The 27,264-nt window shown below is 40.3% G+C and overlaps 1 protein-coding gene across 5 annotated transcripts in view; it reads left to right on the forward strand.

Annotated features, from left to right (window-relative positions):
- REPS2 (RALBP1 associated Eps domain containing 2) overlaps window positions 1-27,264 on the forward strand; it is a 238,102-nt gene that overhangs the window by 164,324 nt on the left and 46,514 nt on the right. For all 5 annotated transcript variants that reach the window (XM_082609610.1, XM_082609612.1, XM_082609611.1 and 2 more), the window contains exon 14: window positions 4,416-4,477. In XM_082609610.1, the coding sequence (XP_082465736.1) occupies window positions 4,416-4,477 (62 nt within the window). The remainder of the gene's footprint in view (window positions 1-4,415; window positions 4,478-27,264) is intronic.

Here is a 27,264-nt window from a genome sequence, read left to right on the forward strand (position 1 = left end):
TTTTTAATCACAGTTTCAACTTCAGTGATTGTGATTAGTCTGTTTATATTTCCTCTTTCTTCCTGGTTCAGTCTCGGAAGATTGTGCTTTTCTAAGAAGTTGTCCATTTCTTCCTCGTTGTCCTTTTTATTGGCATATTGTTGCTTGTAGTAATCTCTCATGATTCTTTGTATTTTTGCAGTGTCAGTTGTTACTTCTCCTTTTTCATTTCTAACTCTGTTGATTTAAGTCTTCTCCCTTTTTGTCTTGATGAGTCTGGCTAATGGTTTATCAATTTTGTTTATCTTCTCAAAGAACCAGCTTTTAGTTTTATTGATCTTTGCTGTTTTCTTCATTTCTTTTTCATTTATTTCTGATCTGATCTTTATGATTTCTTTCCTTCTGCTAACTTTGGGGTTTTTTGTTCTTCTTTCTCTAATTGCTTTAGGTGTACGGTTAGGTTGTTTATTTGAGATGTTTCTTGTTTCTTGAGGTGGGATTGTATTACTCTAAACTTCCCTTTAGAACTGCTTTTGTTGCATCCCATAGGTTTTGGGTCATCATGTTATCACTGTCATTTTTTGTAGGTTTTTTTGATTTCCTCTTTGATTTCTTCAGTGATCTCTTGGTTATTTAGTAGTGTGTTGTTTAGCGTCCATGTGTTTGTGTTTTTTACAGATTTTTTTCCTGTAATTGATATCTAGTCTCATAGCATTGTGGTCTGAAAAGATATTTGATAGGATTTCAATTTTTTTAAATTTACCAAGGCTTGATTTGTGACCCAAGATGTGATCTATCGTGGAGAATGTTCCATGAGCACTTGAAAGTGTAGTCTGTTGTTTTTGGATGGAATGTCCTATAAATATCAATTAAATCTATGTTGTCTATTGTGTCATTTAAAGCTTGTGTTTCCTTATTTCTTTTCATTTTGCATGATCTGTCCATTGGTGAAAGTGGGGTGTTAAAGTCCCCTACTATGATTGTGTTACTGTCGATTTCCCCGTTTATGGCTGTTAGCATTTGCTTTGTGTATTGAGGTGCTCCTATGTTGGGTGCATGAACATTTACAGTTGTTATATCTTCTTCTTGGATTGATCTCTTGATCATTATGTAGTGTCCTTCTTTGTCTCTTGTAATAGTCTTTATTTTAAAGTCTATTTTGTCTGATATGAGTATTGGTACTCCAGGTTTCTTTTGTTTTCCATTTGCATGGAATATCTTTTTCCATTCCCTCACTTTCAGTCTGTATGTGTCCCTAGGTCTGAAGTGGGTGTCTTGTAGACAACATATATACAGGTCTTGTTTTTGTATCCATTCAGCCAGTCTTTGTCTTTTGGTTGGAGCATTGAATCCATTTACATTTAAGGTGATTATTGATATGTATGTTCCTATTACGATTTTCTTAATTGTTTTGGGTTTGTTATTGTAGGTCTTTTCCTTCTCTTGTGTTTCCTGCCTAGAGAAGTTCCTTTAGCATTTGTTGTATAGCTGGTTTGGTGGTGCTGAATTCTGTTAGCTGTTGCTTGTGTGTAAAGGTTTTAATTTCTCTGTCGAATCTGAATGAGATCCTTGCTGGGTAGAGTAATCTTGGTTGTAGGTTTTTCCCTTTCATCACTTTAAATATGTCCTGCCACTCCCTCCTGGCTTGCAGAGTTTCTGCTGAAAAATCAGCTGTTAACCTTAAGGGGATTCCCTTGTATTTTATTTGTTGTTTTTCCCTTGCTGTTTTTAATATTTTTTCTTTGTACTTAATAAAAATAAATGTATTTGCTTATTTATTTTTGGCTCTGTTGGGTCCTCGTTGCTGTTTTTGGGCTTCCTCTAGTTGTGGTGAGCAGGGGCTACTCTTCTTTTCGGTGCATGGGATTGTCATTGTCGTGGCTTCTCTTTTTGCAGAGCACGGGCTCTACGTACACAGTCTTCAGTAGTTGTGTACGGGCTTATTTGCTCCGCGGCATGTGGGATCTTCCTGGGCTAGGGCTTGAACCCGTGTTCCTTGCATTGGCAGGCAGATTCTTAACCACTGTGCCACCTGGGGAGCCCATGTATTTAATTTTTGATCATTTGATTAATATGTTTGTTGGCATGTTTCCTCTTGGATTTATCCTGTATGGGACTCTCTGTGCTTCCTGGATTTGATTGGCCATTTCCTTTCCCATATTAGGGATGTTTTCAAGTATAATCTCTTCAAATATTTTCTCAGTGCCTTTCCTTTTCTCTCCTTATTCTGGGACCCCTATAATTCGAACGTTGGTGCGTTTATTGTTGCCCCACAGGTCTCTGAGACTCTCCTCAATTCTTTTCATCCTTTTTTCTTTATTCTGCTCTGTGGTAGTTTTTTCCACTATTTTATCTTCCAGGTCACTTATCCGTTCTTCTGCCTCAATTATTCTGCTTTTGATTCCTTCTAGAGAATTTTTAATTTCATTTATTGTGTTGTTCATCAGTGTTTGTTTGCTCTTTAGTTCTTCTAGGTCCTTGTTAAATGTTTCTTGTATTTTCTTCATTTTGTTTCCAAGATTTTGGGTCATCTTTACTATCATTGCTCTGAATTCTTTGTCAGGTAGACTGCCTATTTCCTGTTCATTTGTTTGGTCTGATGGGTATTTACCTTGCTCCTTCATCTGCTGTGTGTTTCTCTGTCTTCTCATTTTGCTTAACTTTCTGTGTTTGGGGTCTCCTTTTCGCAGGCTGCACGTTCGTAGTTCCTATTGTTTTTGGTGTCTGCCCCCAGTGGTTGAGGTTGCTTCTGTGGGTTGTGTAGGCTTCCTGGTGGAGGAGACTAGTGCCTGTGTTCTGGTGGGTGGGGCTGGATCTTGTCTTTCTGTTGGGCAGGGCTGCATCTGGTGGTGTGTTTTGGGGTGTCTGTGAACTTAGTACGATTTTAGGCAGCCTCTCTGCTAATGGGTGGGGTTGTGTTCCTGTCTTGCTAGTTGTTTGGCATGGGGCATCCAGCAGTGGAGCTTGCTGGCCATTGGGTGGAGCTGGGTCTTAGCGTTGAGACAAAGATCTCTGGGAGAGCTCTTGCTGATTGATATTACATGGGGCTGGGAGGTCTGGTGGACCCGTGTCCTGAACTTGGCTCTCCTACCTTGGAGCCTCAAGCCTCACAGCAGGCTGGAGCACCAAGACCATGTCAGCCACATGGTGGATCGTTTAAGGAGCCCCGCCTGGGCACCTGGAGTGTAGTGGGTGTGCGGTGAACCGCAGCCCAAGATCTACACGGCCAGTGGAATCCCAATCCGCCTAGGAAACGCAGAGCTGAGCTCCTATCCTGGCAGCAGGAGAAAGGGTATGATTTATTTTTAAGGCATAGAAAGTTGTCCAAATATTAGCCCACATATTACAGATTTGGAGATAAACTGCATATAGTTATATAGAGCACGGTGTGCTTTTCTAAGGAGTTTGTAAGGGATGTGGTGTAACTTGGCCAGTGTGTGATGATAAACTTATTTCTTGCGTGTGATCATGAGCCTTATTTATAATTCGATAGCAGATGTTTGTTTTCATTGTAAAATTACAACTCAGACATTCTTGGCTTAACTCCAGCTTTCTCTGTCTGTCACAAAATTTTTTTTAAAAGTTAGAATGAAACTTTCTTTCAGAAGATGCTTCAGATGGGGCCAGATTATTTTAGAAACAGATTTAATTATCCCTGATAATAAGGATCAGAGGGCGAAAAGGAAATTGAGATCTTTGAAGAATCCCTAAATATCATTTTAGTCCATCATTTTCAGCCTCTCCTACTGCTATCAGACCCACTCACTTACAGGGCAGCAGTGCTGCCTTGTTGGGATTCTGGATTTCTGGCTCCCAACTCAAGCTAATGAGCAGTGTAATGGCTGAGAGCTTGGGAGAAATAGGAGAGGAGCCAAAGGGCCTAGAGTATTTGAAACTAAATAATTAACATCAGATTAATTGGGGATTGACTGTCCTTCCCGTGCTGGGTTCCAGTCTTTTGATCAAAGGGTGTCATTTCCGTACTGTTTTACACTGTCTTAATCACAACAGCCTATATAAGTATTTGGATCTTGGATAGGAGGAAAATGAAGAAGGGATTGGAAATAGCATGTACTCTTTTTTTTTTTTTTGTGGTACGCGGGCCTCTCACTGCTGTGGCCTCTCCCGTTCCAGAGCACAGGCTCCGGACGCGCAGGCTCAGCGGCCATAGCTCACGGGCCCAGCCGCTCCGTGGCATGTGGGATCTTCCCGGACTGGGACACGAACCCGTGTCCCCTGCATCAGCAGGCAGACTCTCAACCACTGTGCCACCAGGGAAGCCCCATGTACTCTTTTTTTTTAAGAAAAAAAAAAAACCTCAGATAGATTTTAAAAATTTAAACTTGTTAAATGCGATAGCCCTTCCCAGTTAACAAGTGGAAGAGTGCTGGGTGTTGTTTTCGGTGGTCCTTAACAGTGTGTATTTTTCTTTTCAGCTTCTAAGTCAGGATTGTTACCTCCACCACCCGCGCTTCCTCCGAGACCTTGTCCATCGCAGGTAGGAGATGACGTTGATTTCTGAGAACTGTCAGTAGGCAGTTGTCCTCCCACTGTGGTTCCTTTGCGAGGGTTGATCGATCACCACAGAACTGGCTGGTCAGGTTCCCAAGATGATGTCTGGACTGGACCGGGAGAGCAGAGTGGGGTTGAATTTCTTCCTATCCAGCCAGCCCCCAGCCTCATGTGGAAAAGGGACAGTTTCCTCAATAAGCAACCAAGCAAATGTGTGAAACAGTTCAGTCTTGGCTTTTGAGGGTTGCATGTGGTTTTCATTACAGAGAGAGGAGCAGAAGGGGTGCCTCTCCGATTGGTGCTGGGGAACGTGGCTTTTCTGTGTAGTATGTGCAGTCTGAGTGCCTATATTTTCCTCAGTGTTTTAGGAGCTGTGTTAATTCTGCATAAACTAAAAATAAATGGTCCTCAGCATGGAGTTAGTGCGCCCACATTGCTTTTTTTAGGATGGTATTTTCCTTTGGGATGAAAAGCTGAATCAGCAGCATTGGGAGACTGTATCACCCCAATCTGTTTCACCTGTGAATGAATTCTGCCTTACTGACATGTGCTACTATGGCCTTATACATGAACACTCTTTGTAGAGTTGAAAATGAGAAGCAAACAGCAAATCTGTGGAATGTGGTAAAGAGTGCTACAGATCCTTCCTTTCATTAATTGCTGCTGAAGAAGCTATCTTTAAAGACCCTCTCTGACTTTGGGCAGGAAATGTTGAGAAATTTCTCTATAAACAGACCCAGTTTCTACCTCATTGCTCTGGGTAGTTCAGAGCATATGTTTCCATATGGTGCATCTCAGGACTCGCTGAGTCACTGAAACCACTTTAAACATTGGCTTGTCCTTCTTTTAGAGAATTAGATGGTCTTTAGTGTCCACTCAACCTCGAGATGCAAATACCATGAGACATGGGCTTCCTTCTTCAGTTTGAAGGGTAATTAAAAGCCCTCTTCCTCCTGACCCACATATAAATAAGTGAGAACCGTTTTTTCAGTATTTCAGCGTTAGCTTTACGAGAGATTAATTAACCAGTCAACAAGTGTTTACTGAGTCCCTGTATTTACTACGGCCAAGCTTTAGTTCTATCCTTGCCCTTCCTTGGCTGTGATTTCTACTCATGTAAATCATTAGCTGTGTTTATTGAGCATCTATAATAGAGCACACATTTGTGCTAAGTGCTTTCAGTGCATTATTGAATCTTCACAAAAACCCTATGAAGTAGGTATAAATATTAACCTTAAAAAAACACAAAGAAAAACAGATGAGGAAGTTGAAGCATACAGGGGTTAAGCAAGTTACCCAAGGTGACATAGCTAGTAAACAGTAGAGCCAGGGTCCATCTCCTGAAGGTTCCTCCCCCTTCCCATTGTTTGAGTCAAAGTATCCGTGTGTACAGGAAGACAGGGCTCCATTGCGCTGGCAATTGAGGCATTCACCACGTCCCCCAGGAGGACCTAGATGAGCTGATGCTCCTGATTTACACCAACAGCAAGCCTGTCACAACAACATTAGTGGGCATTCCGGAGGTGCTTATCTACCAGCTGCTGGTTTCAGACCAGGACTTGGGAGCCACCTGGATGAATGCTTGGAACACTTGTCTGAAAGGGCTTTTGTGACCAACCTCCTTATGTTTCTCCTGCTGCACAAGTGACAGTAGTTAGTTCCTGGTTGTGAACCGTGCTGCCGCTATCAGCAGTCCTTATCTGAGCTGCTCTAGGTGGGCTTCCTGCCTGCTCTGGGGCTTGGTGACTGAGGAGCTGGTGGGGGCCTGGGAATTCTGAAGTCACTGTTAACGAAAGAGACTGCTTGTTTGTCTATCAGATTTCCCATCACAGCGTAAACAGTGCGCCTAGCACTCAGCCCAAGCTTCCAGCTCAGCTGCCTAACTATGGAGTTTTTAGACTATAGAAACAGGTGTGTACGAAAAGCAGGCAGAAGAGCCCTCCACCACTTCGCTCCCCTACACTCCTCCCCTCGCCCACTGTACGTGGGACACACACGGTCAACAGAGGAAGTCCTGGCTGATCCACACATGGTGGCGTTTAGTCTTTGTGGCATGTCAAATCCCTACTGTTGGCCCCAGGAGAAAGTCACCTAACCATCTGTATGGGGCACCTATATGTTTCAGTCTTTCCCAAACTACTTTGATGAAGCATTCTCCTGGGAGATATTAATAGGGCTGTGTGGTAAGACAGATTTGTTGCCTCTGTACCTGCTCTGGGAGATTTGCAGTGCACGCCAGCTCATTAAGGGCTTTGAAGTCCTACAGTAAAGCAACCTGGTCAATTTTTTTTTTTTTTTTTTTTTTTTTTTTTGTGGTACGCAGGCCTCTCACTGCTGTGGCCTCTCCCGCTGTGGAGCACAGGCTCCGGACGCGCAGGCTCAGCGGCCATGGCTCACGGGCCCAGCCACTCCGCGGCATGTGGGATCTTCCCAGACCGGGGCACAAACCCGTGTCCCCTGCATCGGCAGGCAGACTCTCAACCGCTGCGCCCCCAGGGAAGCCCCAACCTGGTCAATTTTGTTAAAGCTGGCAGCTTTCTAGCTTGTGACCACTCATCCCTTTATTTATAAAATACTGTTAATTTCCTGAGGGCGTAGCAGTTAGGACACATGATTATACACCAGCCTTAAGGTATTGGTAAGAACATTTCCAAACACCTTTAATTTGTCATCGCATCTGTATATTATGTGATTAAAGTTAAATTTTTATATCTTATGCCAATAGGTTTCCCTGGAAGAGATGAAAATGAAAAAGAAAGTTTACCACACAGTAGCTTGGGATTTCAAATTGTTGTGTTTTCGGTTTGTTGTGTTTTCTTCGTTGCTTCCTCATGAGAGAGGAAGAAGGAACAGAAAAGCAACAAATTTTATTATAGAGAACTTAAATACTCTGAGTTATTCTTTTGCTATGTTAAAATTTTTTGACTGTTTCTTGGTATATATGGACAATCAAGGTGACTTAGGAAAAAAATATATATATACTTAACTACAGAGACTTCTTTTGTAGGGCTTAAACTGTAGTACTTAGGGGAGAAACCAGGAAGCCTGGTATAATTAAAATCATTGTATTTATTAGTAGCTTTGAGAAGAGATTAAGATAAAAAGTTTTTGGATTTAACATTTTCATATTATATAACTTGATAAACGGGCAAGACTAGATTATATTAAAGCAAACATTTTATTCCCCCAAGAGGAACACTATTTAAAAACTATGTGGCCAATCAGTAATGCACTATCAGTTTTTAAGTATGTAAGAGAGTTTGTACATTTGCAGATACGTGCACAAAGATATATATATATATGTTTATATATATATACAGATAGATAGATAGATACATACATACATACACCAAAAGTCTGTCTCTACTTTTATCAAGTGAGAGGTGAGATTTAGGTTTTCAGCATAAAATGAAGCCTCACTGGCCCTTACTTAGACCAGGCACCACCATGATATGAACATCTGGATTAAGTTATACAAATGGGGCCCTGGAGTTAGGAAAAGGAATAAATTCAAAGAAACTGATCTTATTTTTCATGCTATATAGGTAAGATCAAGAAGGACCAAGTGAGTATATAAAGAATCAAATATTTTTGTCCCACATTTTCCTGTGGACAGGCCAGAGAGCAGGGTGTAGTATTTTGGCTCAGGCTAGAGGCCAGAGGTGACACTTTTTTTTTTTAAAAGACTGATTCATAGTGTAAATGATTAAAAAGCAATTAGAGGTAACTGTTTCATATGGAGCAGTGTTAAAAGGAGAGTTAGTTAAACTTATTAGCTCATTGTTTGTGTGCATATGAACTGAGTAAAATGCCACTCACAGGGTTGGTGCTTGTCCTGTAGGTCTGTTTTCTGCTCGGGGCCTGTGTGGTACTTCAATAGCCAAATCCCTTTAATAGTGTTGATCTCGGGCCAGATTTCTTATAGCAGTTGTGATAGAGCCACAGCTTCAGTGTAATTATCTTTAATAAAGAGAAGATTTTTTTTTGGTCCAAAGGATAATCTTTTCAGTTTTGTATTAGCACCACATGTGATGAATTGCGGCTCCCTGTAGACTCATGTGCTCCAAATTTTCCTACTTACACCCCTGATTTCTCACTTTATAACGGCAAGTCCTCTTCGCGAGCAATGCAGTGAGCACTACAGTAGCACTGTGGGATGAAAGTGCTATGGAGGAAGCATTTTAGCAATACTTCTAAGCTCAGAGAGACCAAGAGGGCTTCATGCAAGGGCCAAGGTTACCAGTGAAATGAGTTTTACAGAAACAAAAGAACTTTTCTTTTTAATGGCTGAGGGGTTCAGAACATTACTCCAGAGAAAAAGCAAATGCAAAGAAACAGGTGTACAAGAGATCCCTGTGTGTTGGAGGAGCTGCCCACCATTTGGAAAGCTAGGAGATTTTAGAGGAGAGATTTCATGTTTGGAGGTGGCAGTGAAGAGCAGCCAGACTGCTCACTTGAGTCCCGGTGGTACCAGAGCTGTGGGAGAGGAAAGGCCCCCTGATGAGAGAGTTCTGTCTGGGAAGCAGCTGCTGAGGGGACAGCACAGGGTGTCACTCAGCCCAGCAGCGCTCACCCTTGCAGACACCAGCATCGTTTGGGGGAGCTTGCAACCTACTGAGGCCTGGGCGCTGGGAGTTTTTAGAAGCTCCCCAGGTGATTCTGAAGTGCAGTCAGGATTGAGAAGCACTGGATTAAGGTGAGAGGAAGGAATGTTCAAAGAAGAAGTTGAGAATATAGGGGATCTGTTGATGCTCCACCCCGAGTTCTTAAAGGGCACAGTGGGAGGCTTTCTCAAGCTGGGGAGGGTGGGAGACGCGAAGTCCGATTAGAGGATATATCCAGACCCTGTGGGGACAGGGACCCCGATCACAATGAATGGCCTGGGGGTCCCGGGCTTCTGGTGATAACTGATTTCAGCAGGGTCAGGGGGCATGATGGGAAGGTCTTGCTGGAATGACTAGTCACTGTGTGCCTCCAGTCCTGTGTGTACTGTTGTGAAGGACTAGCCATGAACACAGATGGCCTTGAAAGGAATCCATAGTCCATTCAGCTAATGTGTCATCTGACTTTGCCATCTGGCTAGGATCAGGTCTCTAAGGCAATACTGAATCCAGTAGGAATATGCTGGGCATGCTGCTTTACTTCAAAGCCAGACTTCTTAGATACAACTTGATATAAAATACTCTCTTCATTTAATTTGCAAGGGAAGACTGAGGCTCACTTAAACTCAAATGGCAGCTTGTAGGCCCTGAAGTTCTGAAGTATTTGATACTCCATGCTTTTTTTAAAAAAAAGAATACATTGTCCTTGTAAATGAGTATCTTTTCATTTCAAGACTGTTTTCCTTAAGTTAATATAGTTGATGATACAAAATAGTAAATTCTCCTGGGAGAAATTAAAGAGTTTTAGAGCTCTCTCTCTTTTTTGGCATTACTAGTGATTATGTAAGTCTCTTACAGGGTTATGTAATATGTTTTTAAAATGTAAATTTGATTAAAGTATAACATGCATACTGAATCCATTTTAAATGCATACTAAATCCATTTTTAGAAGAGTAAAATGAAGTATTATCTCACTGGCAATTTTCAAATATCTATAAGAAAGCAGCAAGGAACATTTTTGAAATGTAAACAATATAGAAATGTTACCGCTTCTAAAACTTTGTGACTTTTTTCTTTATCAAATTAAAACCCAGTGGGCATATATCACATATCATGAGTTCTTTTGCTATAATGTATTCAGATGATCTCATGTAATGTACATTAGTTACTAAATCACCTTAATATATTGGTTATGTAGATGAAGCATATTTGTAAGCTTTCCAAGGTATATACGGCATCCTGATTTTCACTCATCAAAATATAAATTTAGTATATATCAAGAGGTAGTCTTCTATGTATTTATGTATTAGAAACTCAGTAATTATTTTGAAGAGAATTTACAAGCATATATCACCTAAGATGCCATCTTCATTTTCTTCCAAAGTGTTACTCTCTTCTGTCCTACAGTGCATGCTGAAGATTAGCTGAAAATCACAGTATGTTAGTGAGTGTTTCAGTGATTAAGGAAAGAAGATCTAGGTCCAGGATTTATCTTCATCTGCGACGATGAAAGAATGTAATGAAAGCTGTACAGCATTATAGAAATGTGTCTGTCTGTGGTCTTATTCTTAGCCTTACTATAATGAAGCTCTATGGCTTTATGGGAAGTAAGCAAATTCATCTGACGGACCTACTATCTCTTCTAGAAAATGAGAAGATTAGACTAGATAGATCGTTTTAGTGCTTAAAGTTTCTGATTATGTGTTGTATTCCTCTTTCCAAGAAAAATTTTGTTGCAAGTATAGATGAAACATCACAAAACACAATTGAGGACAAGATGGCTTAGACTAATTTCTCCCTGCTCTCCCACTGCTAAGTACAATTAAAAACCCTAGGCATAATATGGCAGAAAGAGGATTTCAAAAGATGTAAAGAGGAAAGCAGGCTGACTAGGGCCTCAGGACCTGAGGAATAGCATAGTAGTGAGTCCCCTGAGTTTTAACAAATCTTTCATATATCCTGGACTGGACACTGGAGGATCCTGCAACCCAGAACCACTGACAGATGCAAACAAAAAAATATACTCCCCAGCCAAAGCACTGGGAAGGCGGTAGCTAAGCTGGATATAAACCTTTTTAACAATACTTGCTGTACCCCAGGTAAACACCATGGATGCTCCCTCCTCTGATGTCAGCAGAGACCTACTGGAGAGGCTGGTATTTTGCTCCTCATGTGGTAGCAGTAGACAGCCCAGAGTGGTGCTTTCCTAGTCAGCAAACATGGCTTCAGCAGAGACCAAAGGGGGAATCTGGTCTCTCAAGTGTGACTGATGGCAGCAGATGGCCTGGGGAGGCACTTTACACCCCCACAGACAGTGTCACTGGAGACTGAAAGATTCCCAGATAAGCAAAACCTGAAGGAATTGGTCATTAGTAGACTTGCCCTATAAGAAATGCTAAAGGATGTCCTCCAGGCTGAAATGAAAGGATATTAGACAGTGTCTTGAGGCTCTAAAAAGAAATGAAGAAAGGTAAAGGTAGCTACATATATAAGTATAAAAGCCAGTAGTGTTGCATTGTTAATTTGTAACTCCTTTGTTTTTCTATATGATTTAAAAGGGAAAGGCTTAAAACAATCATTTAAAGTCTGTGTTAATGGGCACACATGCATAGAGATGTAATTTGTCACAATAGTAATATAAGGAGGCAGCAGGGCTATGTAGGAGCAGAGGTTTGTATACTATTGATATGAAGTTGGTATTAATTCAAACTTGTTATAAAGTTAAGATATTAACTAATTCCTAGGGTAACTACTAAGGAAAAAACAAGAAAAATATGGAAAAAATGAGAAGGTAATAAAAATGTTACACTAAAAAAAAATCAGTTAATCACAAAAGAAGATAGTGATGGAGTAATTGAGAAGAAAACAGGTATAAGACCTGGAAAACAAACAGCAAATGGCAAAAGTAAATCTTTCCTTATTAGTAATTACTTTAAATTATATGGATTAAAATCTCCAATTAAAAGGCAGAGACAGGACTTCCCTGGTGGTCCAGTGGTTAAGACTTCACCTTCCACTGCAGGGGGTGTGGGTTTGATCCCTGGTCAGGGAGCTAAGATCCCACATGCCTCATGGCCCAAAACCAAAACATAAAAAACAGAAGCAGTATTGTAACAAATTCAATAAAAATACATTAAAAGAAAATATATATATTAAAAAAAGGCAGGGACAGACAGAATGCATTAAAAACTATCCAAATATGTGCTGTCTACAATAGACTTCACTTTAGATCCAGTGATACAAATAGATTGAAAGTGGAAGGATGGAAAAAGATACTACATGCAAATAGGAACCAAAAGAGAGCTGGGGTGGCTATACTAATATCAGACCAAAATAAACTTAAAGACAAAAATTGTTACAGGAGACTTAGAGTGACATTATGTGTTGATAAATGGGTCAATCCATTAATGTGATAAAAAATTATAAACATATACACACATAACAACAGAGCCCCAAAATATATGAAGCAAAACCAGCAGAACTGAAGGGAATAATAGCCAGTTCTACAGTAATAGAGACTTTAATATATCACTTTCGTTAATGGATTGACAACTAGACAGAAGACCAATAAGGAAATAGATACCTAATAGACATCTATAGAACACTCTACTCAACAACAGCAGCCTACACATTTTGTCTCAAGTGCACATGGAACATTCTCCAGGATAGAAAATATGTTAGGCTACAAAACAAAACTCAGTACATTTAAAAAGACTGAAATCATACAAAGTATCTTCTCTGACCACAGTGGAATGAAACTAGAAATCAGTAACAGAAGTAAAACTGGAAGATTCAGTAATATGTGGAAATTAGATGACATACTCTTAAAAAACCAAGTGGCCTTAAGGGATACACAAAACAACTAGATGTACAAATGCAGAGTTGTTAAAATGCATTTGAAATTAAGAGATGGGCAACTTAAAGCAATCATATATATCATATGATATTTATAGCATATTTTATATATTGCTATATAAAAACTTCATGGTAACCACAAACCAAAAATCTATAATAGATGTACACACATAAAATAAAAAGGAATCCAAATATAACACTAAATATAGTCATCAAATCACAAGAGAACAAAAGAAGAAAGGAACAAAAAGACCTAAAAGAACACCAAACAACTAACAAAATAACAATAAGAATATACATATGAATAATTACCTTAAACGTGAATGAACTAAATGCTCCAATCAAAAGACATAGTGTACCTGATTGGATATAGAAACAAGACCCATGTACATGCTGTCTACAAGATACGCACTGTAGAGCTAAGGACACACACAGACTGAAACTGAGGGGATGGAAAAAGATATTTCATGCAAATGAAAATGACAAGAAAGCAGGGGTAGCAACACTCATATCAGCCAAAATAGACTTTAAAACAAAGGCTATGAAAAAAGACAAAGAAGGGCATTTTATATGACAAAGGGATCAATACAAGAGGAGGATATTATACTTGTTAATATATATGTACCCAATACAGGAGCACCTAAGTATATAAAGGAAATATTAACAGACATAAAGAGAGAGACTGACAATAATACAATAATAGTATGAGACCTTAACACCCCACGTATATCAATGGACAGATCAGATGGAAAATCATTAAGGCAACAGTGGTCTTAAATGACTTAATAGACCAGTTGGACTTAATAGTAAGGACATTGCATCGGAAAAGAGCAGAATACACATTCTTTTCAAGTGCACATGGAATGTTCTCCAGGATAGATCACAAGCTAGGGCACAAAGGAAGTTTCAACAAATTTAAGAGGATAGAAATTATATCAAGCATTTTTTCCAACCACAGTGGTATGAAACTAGAAATCAATTACAGGAAAAAACCAGGAAAAGCACAAACACGTGGAGAGTAAACAGCACACTCCTAAAAAACCAATGGGACAATGAGGAAATCAAAGAGGAAATGAGAAAATACCATGAGACAAATGAAAATAGAAACACAGCTTTCTACAATCTGTGGGATGCAGCAAAAGTAGTTCTAGAAGGGACGTTATAGGGATACATGCCTTCCTCAAGAAACAAGAAAAACTCAAACAACTTAACTTAAGCGTTCTAAAGGAATTAGAAAGAGAAGAACAAACAAAGCCCAAAATGAGCAGAAGGAAGGAAATAATAAGGATCAGAGAGGAAATAAATAGACCCCAAAAAAAAAGAAAATAGAAAAGATGAAACCAAGACCTGTTTTTTGAAATGATAAACAAAATTGATAAGCCTTTAGCCAGGCTCATCAAGAAGGAAAGAGAGGGCTTCCCTGGTGGCACAGTGGTTGAGAGTCCGCCTGCCGATGCAGGGGACGCGGATTTGTGCCCCGGTCCGGGAGGATCCCACATGCCGTGGAGCAGCTGGGCCCATGGGCCATGGCCGCTGAGCCTGTGCGTCCGGAGGCTGTGCTCTGCAATGGGAGAGGCCACAACAGTGAGAGGCCCGCGTACCGCCAAAAAAAAAAAAAAGAAGGAAAGAGAGAGGACCCAAATGAACAACATAAGAGATGAAAGAGGAGAAATAACAACCAATACTACAGAAATACAAAAAATCATAAGAGAATACTATAGACAGTTATATGCCAACAAATTGGACAACCTAGAAGAAATGAACAAATTTCTAGAAACATAAAACTTGCCAAAAATGAATCAAGAAGAGACAGACAATTTGAACAGGCCTGTTACTAGTAGTGAAATTGAATTTGTAATAAAAAAAGCTCCCAGCAAACAAAAGCCCAGGACCAGATGACTTCAAAGGAGAATTCTCCCAAACATAAGAAGAGCTACTACCTATCCTCAAACTATTCCAAAAAATTTAAGAGGACAGAACAACACTCCCAAATTCATTCTATGAGGCCACCATTACCCTGATACCAAAACCAGACAAAGACACTACAAAAAAGAAAATTACTGACCAACATCTTTGATAAATATAGATGCAAAAATTCTCAACAAAATATTAGCAAACTCAATCCAACAATACATAAAAAGGATCATACACCATGATCAACTGGTATTTATTCCAGGGATGCAAGGATGGTTCAGTATTCACAAATCAATGTAATATACACCATCTTAACAAAAGGAAGGATCACTATCATGTAATCATCTCGATAGATGCATAAAAAACCTTTGACAGAATTCAATATCCATTCATGATAAAAAAACTGTCATCATAGTTGGTATAGAGGGAACACATCTCAACATAATAAAGGCTCTTTATGACAAACCCACAGCTAATAACATCATACTCAGTGGTGAAAAGCTGAAAGCATTTCCTCTAAGATAAGGAACAAGACAAGGATGCCCACTCTCCACCACTTCTATTTAACAATGTATTGGAAGTTCTGACAGCAACAATCAGAGAAGAAAAAGAAATATCAATAAAAAGCATCCAAAGTAGAAGGGAAGAAGTAAAACTCACTATTTGAAGATGACATGATACTATACATAGAAAACCCTAAAGTCTCCACCTCAAAACTATTAGAACTAATTAATGAATTCAGTAAAGTTGCAGGATACAAGATTAATATACAGAAATCTGTTAATTTTCTATACACTAATAATGAACTATCGGAAAGCGAGAGCAAAGAAAAAAAACACCAAAAAACAAAACCAAAAAGCAGTTGCCCCAAAAAGAACAAAATACCTAGGAATCAATTTAACCTAGAAAGTGAAAGACCTATACTCTGAAAACTATAAAACATTGATGAAAGAAATTGAAGATGATACAAAGAAATGGAAAGATATCCTATATTCTTGTATTGTTAGAATTAATATTGTTAAAATGTCTATACTACCCAAAGCAATCTACAGATTTTTTAAAAATTTTTTATTTTATTTATTTATTTTTGGCTGCATTGGGTCTTCGTTGCTGTGCGCGGGCTTTCTCTAGTTGGGGCAAGTGGGGGCTACTCTTCGTTGCGGTGCCTGGGCTTCTCATTATAGTGGCTTCTCTTGTTGCAGAGTACAGGCTCTAGGCACATGGGCTTCAATAGTTGTGGCACGCGGGCTCAGTAGTTGTGGCTCACGGGCTGTAGAGCACAGGCTCAGTAGTTGTGGCACACGGGCTTAGTTGCTCTGCAGCATGTGGGATCTTCCTGGACCAGGGCTTGAACCCGTGTCCCCTGAATTGGCAGGAGGATTCTTATCCACTGCGCCACCAGGGAAGCCCCAATCTACAGATTTAATGCAATTCCTATTAAAATACCCATGACATTTTCCACAGTAGAACAAAGAATCCTAAAATTCATATGGAACCACAAAAGACCTCAAATTGCTAAAGCAATTTTGAGAAAAAGAGAACGAAGCTGGAGGTATCACTCTCCCTAACTTTAGACTATACTGCAAAGCTACAGTAAGCAGAACAGCATGGTACTGGCACACAAACAGACACGTAGATCAGTGGAACAGAACAGAGAACCCAGAAATAAACCCATGCACTTATGGCCAATTAATTTACATCAAAGGAGGCAAGAATATACAATGGAGAAAAGACAGTCTCTTCAATAAGTGGTGTTGGGAGAACTGGACAGTTACATGTAAAAGAATGAAATTAGAACATTTTCTCACACTATGTACAAAAATAAACTTAAAATGGATTAAAGACCTAACTGCAAGACCTGAAAGCGTAAAACTAGAACACTTTGACAAAAGTGGAAGCAATACATTTTTGGATCTGTCTACTAAGACAAAAGAAATAAAAGCAAACATAAACAAATGGGACCTAATTAAAGTTAAAAGCTCTTGTACAGCAAAGGAAGTCATCTGCAAAACAAAAAGACAACCTAATGAATGGGAGAAAATACTTTACAAATGATATGACCAACAAGGGACTAATATCCAAGATAAATAAACAGCTCATACAACTCAATATTTTTAAAAAAGCAACCTGGCTAAAAAAATGGATAGAAGACTTGAATAGATGTTTTTCCAAAGAAGACCTGCAGATGGCCAACAGGCACATGAAGAGATGGCCAGTGTTGCTAATTATTAGAGAAATGCAAATCAAAACCATGATGAGACATCACTTCACACCTGTCAGAATGGCTGTCATCAAAATGACCATAAATAACAAATGTTGGCTAGGATGTGGCGAAAAGGGGACTCTTGTACATTGTCAGTGGGCATGTAAATTGGTGCAGGTACTGTGAAAAACAGTATGGCGGTTCCTTAAGAAACTAAAAATAGAACTACCTTATGATCCAGCAATTCCACTCCTGGGTGTACATCCAAAAAAAAATGAGAACAGTGATTTGGAAAGATACATGCACCCAATGTTCATAGCAGCATTATTTATAATTTCCAAGGTGTGAAAGCAACCTAAGTATCTGTCAACAATGAATGGATAAAGAAGTGGTGTGTATATATAAAATGGAATATTACCCATCCATAAAAAGGAATGAAATTCTGCCATTTATAGCAATATGGATGGACTTAGAGAATATTATGCTTAGTGAAATAAGTCAGGCAGGCAAAGACAAATACTGAGTGTTACCACTTACGTGTCGAATCTGAAAGGTAAACAAATGTATATAGTAAAATAGAAATAGACTCACAGATAAAGAAAACAAATTAGTGGATACCAGTGGGGAGGGGCAAGATAGGCATATGAGATTAATAGGTACAAACTACTATGTATAAAATAGGTTAACAGGGCTTCCCTGGTGGCTCAGTGGTTGAGAGTCCGCCTGCCGATGCAGGGGACACGGGTTCGTGCCCCGGTCTGGGAAGATCCCACATGCCGCGGAGCGGCTGGGGCCGTGAGCCATGGCCGTTGAGTCTGCGCGTCCGGAGCCTGTGCTCCGCAACGGGAGAGGCCACAACAGTGAGAGGCCCACATACCGCAAAAAAATAAATAAATAAATAAAATAAAATAAAATAGGTTAACAACAAGGGTTAGGGTTAGGGTACAGCACAGGGAATTATAGCCATTATTTTATAATAACTTTAAATGGAGTATAGTCTGTAAAAATGCTGAATCACTGTGCTGTACACCTTAAACTAATATAATATTGTATATCAACTATACTTCAATTAAAAAAAATAGAGGAGGGCTTCCTTGGTGGCACAGTGGTTGAGAGTCCGCCTGCCAATGCAGGGAACACGGGTTCGAGCCCCGGTCCGGGAGGATCCCACATGCCGCGGAGCGGCTGGGCCCGTGAGCCACAATTACTGAGCCTGCGCATCTGGAGCCTGTGCTCCACAACAAGAGAGGCCACGATAGTGAGAGCTCCGTGCACAGCGATGAAGAGTGGCCCTCGCTTGCCACAACTGGGGAAGGCCCTCGCGCAGAAACAGAGACCCAACACAGCCAAAAATAAATAAATAAATTTTTTAAAAAAAGAGGAGGAGCTAGCTAAACCCAAAGCTAGCAGAAGGAAAGAAATAATAAAGAATAGAGTGGAGATAAATAGAGAATCGGAAAACAAGAGGGAAATCATTGAAACCCAAAGTTGGGTTTCTTAGATGATCAACAAAATTGACAAACCTGTAGCTTGACTGACACAACTCCTCTTGTGTTGTCCTCTAGTTAAAATAAAAGGCTGTGTTTTAAATTAAAATTAGATTCTGATAAATTTATCTCTCACTGTAGATAACATTGTTTTGAATTTATCAAGGCTGAAATTCAAGTAGATTATTCTGCTTTGTGTAAGACCTTTTTTCATATATTGATTTTGGCAGTACATTTTACTCTATGGTACCTAGTTGTAGAATTGTTTCATAGTTTACTCAAAAAGCTAATCATATTTCCAGGTTGGTGTAGCATGAAGAAACAGTTGTGGTTTAGACCAATCTGTTGATAGAATTTTGAGAGCTCTCCAAGTCCTCTTATAAGGATTTATTAAAGGAATTTGAAAAGTACTATTTTCATACAGCTGGCACTGAATGAGAAATTCAAAAGGCAAAGGAAATGGCCGTAGTGAGAAGTTCAAGGAGAAGAGAAAGTGATGAAATACTGGCATTGGAATAGAGGAGGAAAGATTAAGTATAAATCCCCTCCTTTTAAAAGGAGCACTCAAAGTTTGCCAGCTATCAACAAATGCCATTAGAATTTTCCCCAAGAACTTGTTCAAAAGAAAGGAAAAGTTCTATGATGACACTTATTTTAGTATTATTGATAAAAATTAAAACAATACAGACAACACAAATGTCCAAGAAGAAGGCTCTGGTTAAGAGTACTGTATGTGTATCCACCCAATAGAGTATTAGACATCCCATTAGAATGTTTACAGGGAAAATAGTAGAAAAGATCCAAATACAGAAATGTTTACTGATTGTACCACATAAAAGTATTCAGTAGGCCTTTGATAGTAAGATATTCTACTCTCTGAGAGTGATCTTGAAGGTCCATAGAACACACTGATTGGCCCCTTTGCTGTGGTCAGAGTTGAAATTCCTTTTCCTTTGTTGCTGGCCAGTGTTCGCTCCTCATTGGACCTTTGAACTTTGAAGTTAACTCCTCAGTGAATTTCCACTAACTCTTTTTAGGGGTCTAAAGGGGTCACTTAAGTAATTCATCTATAACTTAGCTATCTCATCTTATGATAAATTGTTTATATAAGTACATTCTCTATTTTGGGGAGACTCTTTGTGAGAGGTAGGTTTGTGAATTTGGGTATCCTTCAAGGTCTCTATACATTTTAATCATAAATGTCACATATCTACTGTTGAGCATTTGGAAGTGGACTGCAGTAACTGGTAGCAGTTTAAATAGCTGTTTTGGTGGGGAAATCAGGCAGTTTTTCTTTTAAAGATTTCCTCTTTCAATTAAAGATTGGGAGAAAGGGAAAAAATGCTCTCTATTATGACAACTAGAATAAAAAAAAGTCAAAGCTCTATCAGAATAAAATGGCCTTTGGAAGCTACTTTTAAGAGACCATGCTCTCAGAACTTGTGATGAGGCATATAATATTGCATAATCGTATAGTTAGGATAACTCCAGCAATTGTGAGGTTCACATAAACCTTTTACTGAAATACATAACGTAGTAGTTTTTTTTCATCCATGTTCTATGGATGGTAAACTTATTGCCCTTTCTCTTAAGTGGTAATTTTGCTGCATGTATGAATAGAATTCTAGGTTGAAGGTTATTTTCCCTCAGCATTTTGAATGTATTACATCCTTCTCTTCTGGCATTTATTTTTGTTGCTGCTGAGTATTCTGTGAATCTATTTCGGGTTCCTTTGGAGTGACTATCTTTTCTCTGTGGTGGCTTTTAAAACTTCATTTTTGATGTTCGGTTGCAATTTCACTGTGATGTGCCTAGGCATAGATTTAAATTTATTCTAGATGATGATTGGTATGCACTTTCCATCTGGGAAATCATGTCTTTAATTTTAGAACACTCTTAGTCATATCTCTGCAGGTTTTGATTCTCTACTTATTTCTTCTATTTTCTTCTCAAACTCATTAGCTATGCTTCTATGTCTGTCAACACATCTTTTATTTCTAGTAATGGCACTTTCATCTTTTTATGTCATGATCTCTCTGGGTTGGCTGTGGATGAAATCTTTGACTTCCAAATTTATAACTGTTTATGATTCCAGGTTTTATAGTCCATTCTTTTTTATGTCAACCTGTTCTTGTTTCACTTTTCCCAATTTCTGTTTCATAGTTCTCTGTTCTTTTTCAGGATGCATTCCCTACTTTTAACTTGGTGGGTTCTAAACAAAATTATTTTAAAGTTATTTTCAACTTGTTCTGTCTTCATTTTTGTCAGGAGTAAATTCATCTTATTTTTGGGAGGCTGTTCTTATTGCTGGCTTTTTTCCTTCCATGCTTTTTGGAAATTTGCTTAGCAGTCTTATTTGGCATCAGAGTTTCAATTTCATTCTCAGTTCTCCGAGCTTCTCTCTTCCTAGCAGTTCAGTGGTGTCCCTGCCAACCATACCCCACTGCCCTGCGCCCATGGGCCTCTAGTCTGGGGCCAATTCTTCTCCTTGAGGTTCAGCCCTTCCGTCTGGTACAGATGTAAGTGATCATGAAGATGTCACCAGATGGTGGCTGAGCCCAAGACCAGGCTAAAGTGCTGTATCTGTTTCTGCTTCCTTTACTTAGGAGGCAGCCCCGAGCACCTTCACAGGCTTCTTCGTGGCTTTGCAGGTTTATAGGTAGTGAAGTGTCACCTTAGCCTCTGGCTTTAGGGAATGAGCTTGATGTGGGACCCCTGCCTCATGTGGGGCATTTAAATCCCTGTTATTCTGCTGGGTATGAACTCTCAGCTGCCTCCACCTACTGCTGAACCCTCAGCCTGGTCTACCACTTGGCGTTTTTTTCGCTGTTTTGGATTTTATTGTTTTTATACAGCAGGTGCTTATTAGTTATCTATCTATTTTATGCATATGACTGCCACTTTGTGATTTGGCCCCACAGGGATCTTTGTCTTGCTGCTGAGTGTGTCTCAGTCTTTCGAATTTTAACACTTCTGTGCTCATGCTCTCCTTTGTCATTGCATAGCATTTTACAGAACAGGAAGTTGAAGTTCAGAAAGCGGAAGTGAACTACTTGGGACCTCTTCGGTAGTAAGTGACAGAACCAGCTTTTGTAGAACAGGAGAGCTGGGAAAGGTTTCTGGGCTGGTGCTAGAAATTTAATGATAAACCTTGAGACAGAGAGAGAGAGAAATCATTCATCGCACATCATAAAAATTAACTATAGATCTGCTAAGCACAAGTTAATACGGATTTTCAGTCTCTGTGCCCATTTTCTAAATATGAAGTATCGATATTTCCTAATATTAAGCTAAAACGTTTATTTTTTAAAGTGCCTTCCCCAGTGCAGACTTAACGTTCAGCTTTGCCAAAATAGGTTGCACAATTTGGTCACTGGGCCATATTTGGTATAGCAGAAGGCCAAGTGTAATCCATATCCTGCTTTCAAACAGGGAAAAAAAGGCAGAAGTTTAACATCATAAATAATTATTATTTATGAATTTCAAAATTGATTTTAAAAGTATACAAACCGTTGAGGCTTTGTGATTATTTATTTTATAAATTTATCATGTACTTAAGTATAGTGTTTATGTGCCAGATGCTCTTCTAAGTCCTTTATAAATATTAACTTATTTAATCCTAGCAACCATGTGGAGTAGGTTCTGTTGTTATCCTCACTTTGCAGGTAAGCAAACTGAGGCACAGAGAACTAGAAATTTGGCCAAAGTCACCCACAGCAAGTTAAAGCTGTGATTCTGATCCTGACTATCTAGGCTCAGAGTGCCGGCTCCACCTACCATGCTCTGCTCTGCTATGCAACCACGTCTCACAGTTATTTTCTTAACCTCTCTCTTCGTTTATTTATTTATTTATTTATTTATTTATGCACGCGTGGGCTTCAGTAGTTGTGGCACGCGGGCTCAGTAGTTGTGGCTCACGGGCTCTAGAGCGCAGGCTCAGTAGTTGTGGCGCACGGGCTTAGTTGCTCCACGGCATGTGGGATCTTCCTGGACCAGGGCACGAACCCTTGTCCCTTGCGTTGGCAGGCGGATTCTTAACCACTGTGCCACCAGGGAAACCCACCTCTTTTTTCTTAACAACGGAGTTGACACATTATCACCAATACATTTTATGTTCTGAAACCTCTTAATAAGTTAGCTTTATCCTACCACTGGTAACTTGTTTTCTTTCCTAGGTTTCCCCCTCCTTATTACATTTCGCTTGTAATGTTATTGTGTAAAGCTTACTGTGCTAGCATCACTCCTCTGGAAGACGCCTTAAGTTCATCTAATGAATTCATCAGGTGTTAATGAAATCTGCTTACGAGAGGCCCACACTTTGCTGACAGCTGTGGGAGCACAAAGGTTGTGATGTGCTCCTTCTCCTCCAGCTCCTTTCCCCTTCCCCACCCTCAGAAAGCGGCCACGCCTAACATCTTCCATCCTGTAGTCTCTCATGGTGTATGTATGTAACTGTGTCATTTTCCATGTGTCTCATCTAAACCCATTTTCTCATGCTCTCTGCTCAAGGATTGTAGGCAATAGCTGGACACCATATTTCCTATAACTAACAAGATAGCCCGGTGTTTCCCCTGGGAGTCAACTACGGCTGGTTTCTAGATTCCTGAACAGAGGAATCCTTATTTCTCTTCTCTGACACCCCCACACAGTGACAAAAAGCAGGAAGCGCCCCTAAGTGTCAGGGGAGAAGCAGGATGGGATGGGAGGGTGCCCCCCTGTGCCGTGGTGTCACTAGGAGAGGATGGTGGAGGATGTCCAGAGGGTGGGCCCAGGGAGGCAGCCTGACAGAGTAGTTAAGAACATGGGCTTGAGGTACAAATCCTCTCTCTGCCTCTTACTGGCTGTGTGTCTTTGGACACATTTACTTAGCCTCTCCGTGTCTCCGTTTCATCATCTGTGAATAAGGATAGTTGTAGTGTCTACTCTCATAGGGTTGTGATAATTAAGCAAGTTAATATCTGTAAAGCACTTAGGATGGTGCCTGGCATATGGTCAGCTCTCACCAACAATGAGCTATTATAATTATCAGTACAGGCCCAGCGAACCAGAGGTGGAGTCTAGTTGGCAAACAGAAGAACAGACTCAGGACAGTCAGAACTTCATGATCACGAGCCCAGAATGAGTGCCGGACTGGCTTACTAAACTCCTTGTGTTTGAACCACCTTCTTTCCCTTCTGTGACCTTTCACGGCTGGCCTTCTGCCTACATCAGGGGTCAAGAAACTACAGTCTATAGGCCAGATCCACATGTCACCTGTTTCTGTAAATAGTGGAAATGAAAAGAAAAAGAATCAACAGAAAGACAGTCCCCCCATCAGCCTTTTCACCCACCATCTCCTAACACAAGGATTGCAATGCCTGTGTCTATAGTTTGCGGCTTTGCCTTGAGGACCTTTTTCTGATCAAGATGCTCTGTCTTTCCGACTTTACTAGTAAAACCTCGAGCAAATATCATTTATTCACCTAGCAGCTTCCAAGGCTTGCTGTGGGTGGTCCTTCTCAACTCTGTGTTTCTCAAGCATAATTAGAAAAAACCAACTAAGGCCTTGCCTTTAAGGTGAGGAAGAGGGAAAGAAGCTTGTCCTGGGAAAACAGGATAAAGGAGTTGTTTCTTCCTGTCTCCCTCCTGAATACCCCGCTCTGCTCAGCAAGTTCTGTAGGTATCCCTTACTTGTGTGCTGGTAAATCTTCTCTCTGAAAAAAGAAAAAGTCCCTATTTGTAGCTGTTGCCAACCTCTGGTTGTAAATATTCCCACCATGGTTGATCGCAGGTGCAGTTGGGAAGGGATGTGCATCATCATTGGCTCATTGGTACCAGCGTGCCCTGTGGTAGACAGCTTTATTTTGTCACTGAATCTTTGTGTCAGTATTCTCTGTGCCAGGGGAAAGGTTTTTTGTTGTTTTGTGGGGTTTTTTTCATTTGTTTTTAAATCTAGGGCACTGTTCCAGCCCAGTCCTAAACTGTGCTGATAGAAATGGGGCCATGTTTTTCAAGTCAACTTGAAATGAATCTTCCTTCTTGTTTACATTTAACTTGTGCCACTAGGTGGCACTTTAAGGACATTACAGGAAATTGGCTTTACTAGGTTTATTTTTTAACTTTTTATTCAAGTATAATATGCGTATTGAAGAGTACACATTGAGTGTTCAACTCAGTGAATTATCACAAGCTCAATACACGTGTGTTATTGGCACTCAGATCAAGAAGCAGAATATTACTGGTGCCTAGAAAGCCCCTGTTATGCTATTTTTCAGTTCCTATCCCTTATTCTTAGGGTTCCCACTATTCTGACTCGCAGCAGCATAGGTGAGTTTTACTTGTTTCCTGCCTTACATTAAGTGGAACCATGTAGTATATACTCTTGTGTCTGGCCTCTTTTGCTTACACGCTGTTTGTGTGATCCATCCAGATTGTTGTATGCGGTTGTAGATCATTGCTGTATAGTATTCCATTGTGTATGCAAATATATCACTGTTTTCTTTCTTTTTTTTGTGGGGGGCTGTGTCGGGTCTTTGTTGCTGTGCCAGGCTTTCTCTAGTTGTGGCGAGTGGGGGCTTCTCTTCGTTAAGGTGCATGGGCTTCTCATTGTGGTGGCTTCTGTTGTTGTGGAGCCATGGGCTCAAGGCGTGTGGGCTTCAGTAGTTGTGGCGCGTGCAGGCTCAGTAGTTGTGGCGCACGGGCTTAGTTGCTCCAGTGCCTGTGGGATCTTCCCGGACCGGGGCTCGAACCTGTGTCCCCTGCATTGGCAGGTGGATTCTTAACCACTGAGCCACCAGGGAAGTTCTGTATCACTGTTTTCTACTGTTGATGGATATTTGGGTAGTTTTCAAATTTTGGCAGTTATAAATAATGCTGCTATGCATATTCATGTACGAGTTTCTGAGTGGATGTATGTTTTCATTTCTCTTGGGTCTACCCCTAGGAGTAGAATTTCTGGGTTATATGGTAAGCATATGTTCAGCTTTAGTGGATGCTGCCAAATGGTTTTATAAAGTGTACTGATTTATACTCCATCAACAGTGTCCTCATTTCACTTCCACATCCTCATCAATACTGAATTTATTTTATGGCTGGTTCCTAACTCTTACATAATTTTTACAGCTCCCTCTCTAGCCAGCTATGTCTAATTGAGTTTCTTCTAAAGCCACTTTTCTCTGATGGACCTTGCTCATGCAGGAAGGGCCGTGTCATCCCAAAAGGGGACATTTATCACAGTCTAAGTATGAGCTATCAGCAGTTAGAAGAAACGTTATTGAAACACTCCATCACTAATACAGAGCAATGGGAATGGGAAAGGAATTCAAAATTATAAGTGTGGTAAAACATCTAGTGAAGCTAGGACTTTGAGGCGCTTTGAAATTTTGATATTGTATTGTTGCCAGTCTGTGTATGTCAGGTGTGAGGGACCAGCAAAAGATTTTTAAAGGCCTCGTAACCAGATGGCTTTGAATTTTGATGGTGGTGGGTACCTGTTTTAGCAAGAGTCTGTTTGGTGTGGCAAGGGGCGTTCATATAGCATCTTTCTTCAACCCTACAGTGGGGAAAATGGGTCTCAAGAGAATCTTGCTGTATATCACCTTATCTGTGAGGCCTGTGTTGTTGACTCTTTGGGCCATGTTATAATATGGCTTTACATATGGGATGAATAGAAGGTGGGGCTCAGACTTGGTTCTATTACTAGAAAAGAACCAAAATCTAGTTATGGTCAAATATTTTTCTTTTAGACCAAACTGCAGTGCCCATAGTCCTCTAGTTGTAACAGCAAGTCTGTTTCATGGATGTTGTCCATAATCCAGTAGGTTCCAGGAATTCCTGAGTGATTATGCTTTGTGACTTGTGTATCCAGGGGCTAGTTGTCCATTATAGTTGCTGATTATCCACTTCCATTGAAATTGTCCCTGAGCTCCTCTGTCAGTGTTCCCCTGGGTGTCCCTGATGTTGGACTGGCCTGCTGTAAGGGACACCAGAGATACTCAGTGCAAGCTGCCTGAGATGTTTGTACTGAGGCAGCCACGAAATCTGCTTTTATTTGTAAAAATGTCTTCCCTCCAGTATTGGTAGCAGTAATATCCAGTGGCACAAATTTGGATTGTGGACAGCCTGCTCTATGGGATCTGCTTATTATCTAAACTAGAGTCAGCACTCTCCCAGTCAAGGTTTTCGTCTTTTGGCAAGAGGGGAAAAGTCCCTCATGTTGAGTTAGCTTCTACTTACAGAAATAGATCCTGTGTCTGGGAAACCGATTATGATAGTAGCTGCCATTAGTGAATAGCGACTGTTATTGTGCTTAGCACCCTAGACAGATGTTCCACTTAATCTTCACAATGCTAGGAGTTAGATGGATTATCCCCTCTTGCAGATGATGAAATTGTGGTCAGAGAGGTTAAGCCCATGCCCAAGCAAGTGCCAAGCCTGGATTTGACTCCAAAGCCTGTGCCCTGTACCTGCTGTGCTCTGTGGCCCCAGTTGCCATGGAATGAAGTTTTTGACTTGTCTACTGGAATATGAAACAGTGTTGGATTCATTACTAGTTCATTGTATACATTGATCAGAGGACCTGCTGTTTGCTGGTCTTTAGCTTCGGCACTGGGAAAGCGAGAGTGAAACAAGACCCAGCTCCTGCCCTCCAGGTGCTTATACTTTAGCTCCATTTCTGTCTCTCATAAGTGACTTGGGTCATGGATTTTGGTAATTGTTCTTACAGAGAACTCAG

Source organism: Mesoplodon mirus (genome assembly GCF_964341445.2).
Source record: "Mesoplodon mirus genome assembly, chromosome: X".
NCBI lineage: Eukaryota > Metazoa > Chordata > Mammalia > Artiodactyla > Ziphiidae > Mesoplodon > Mesoplodon mirus.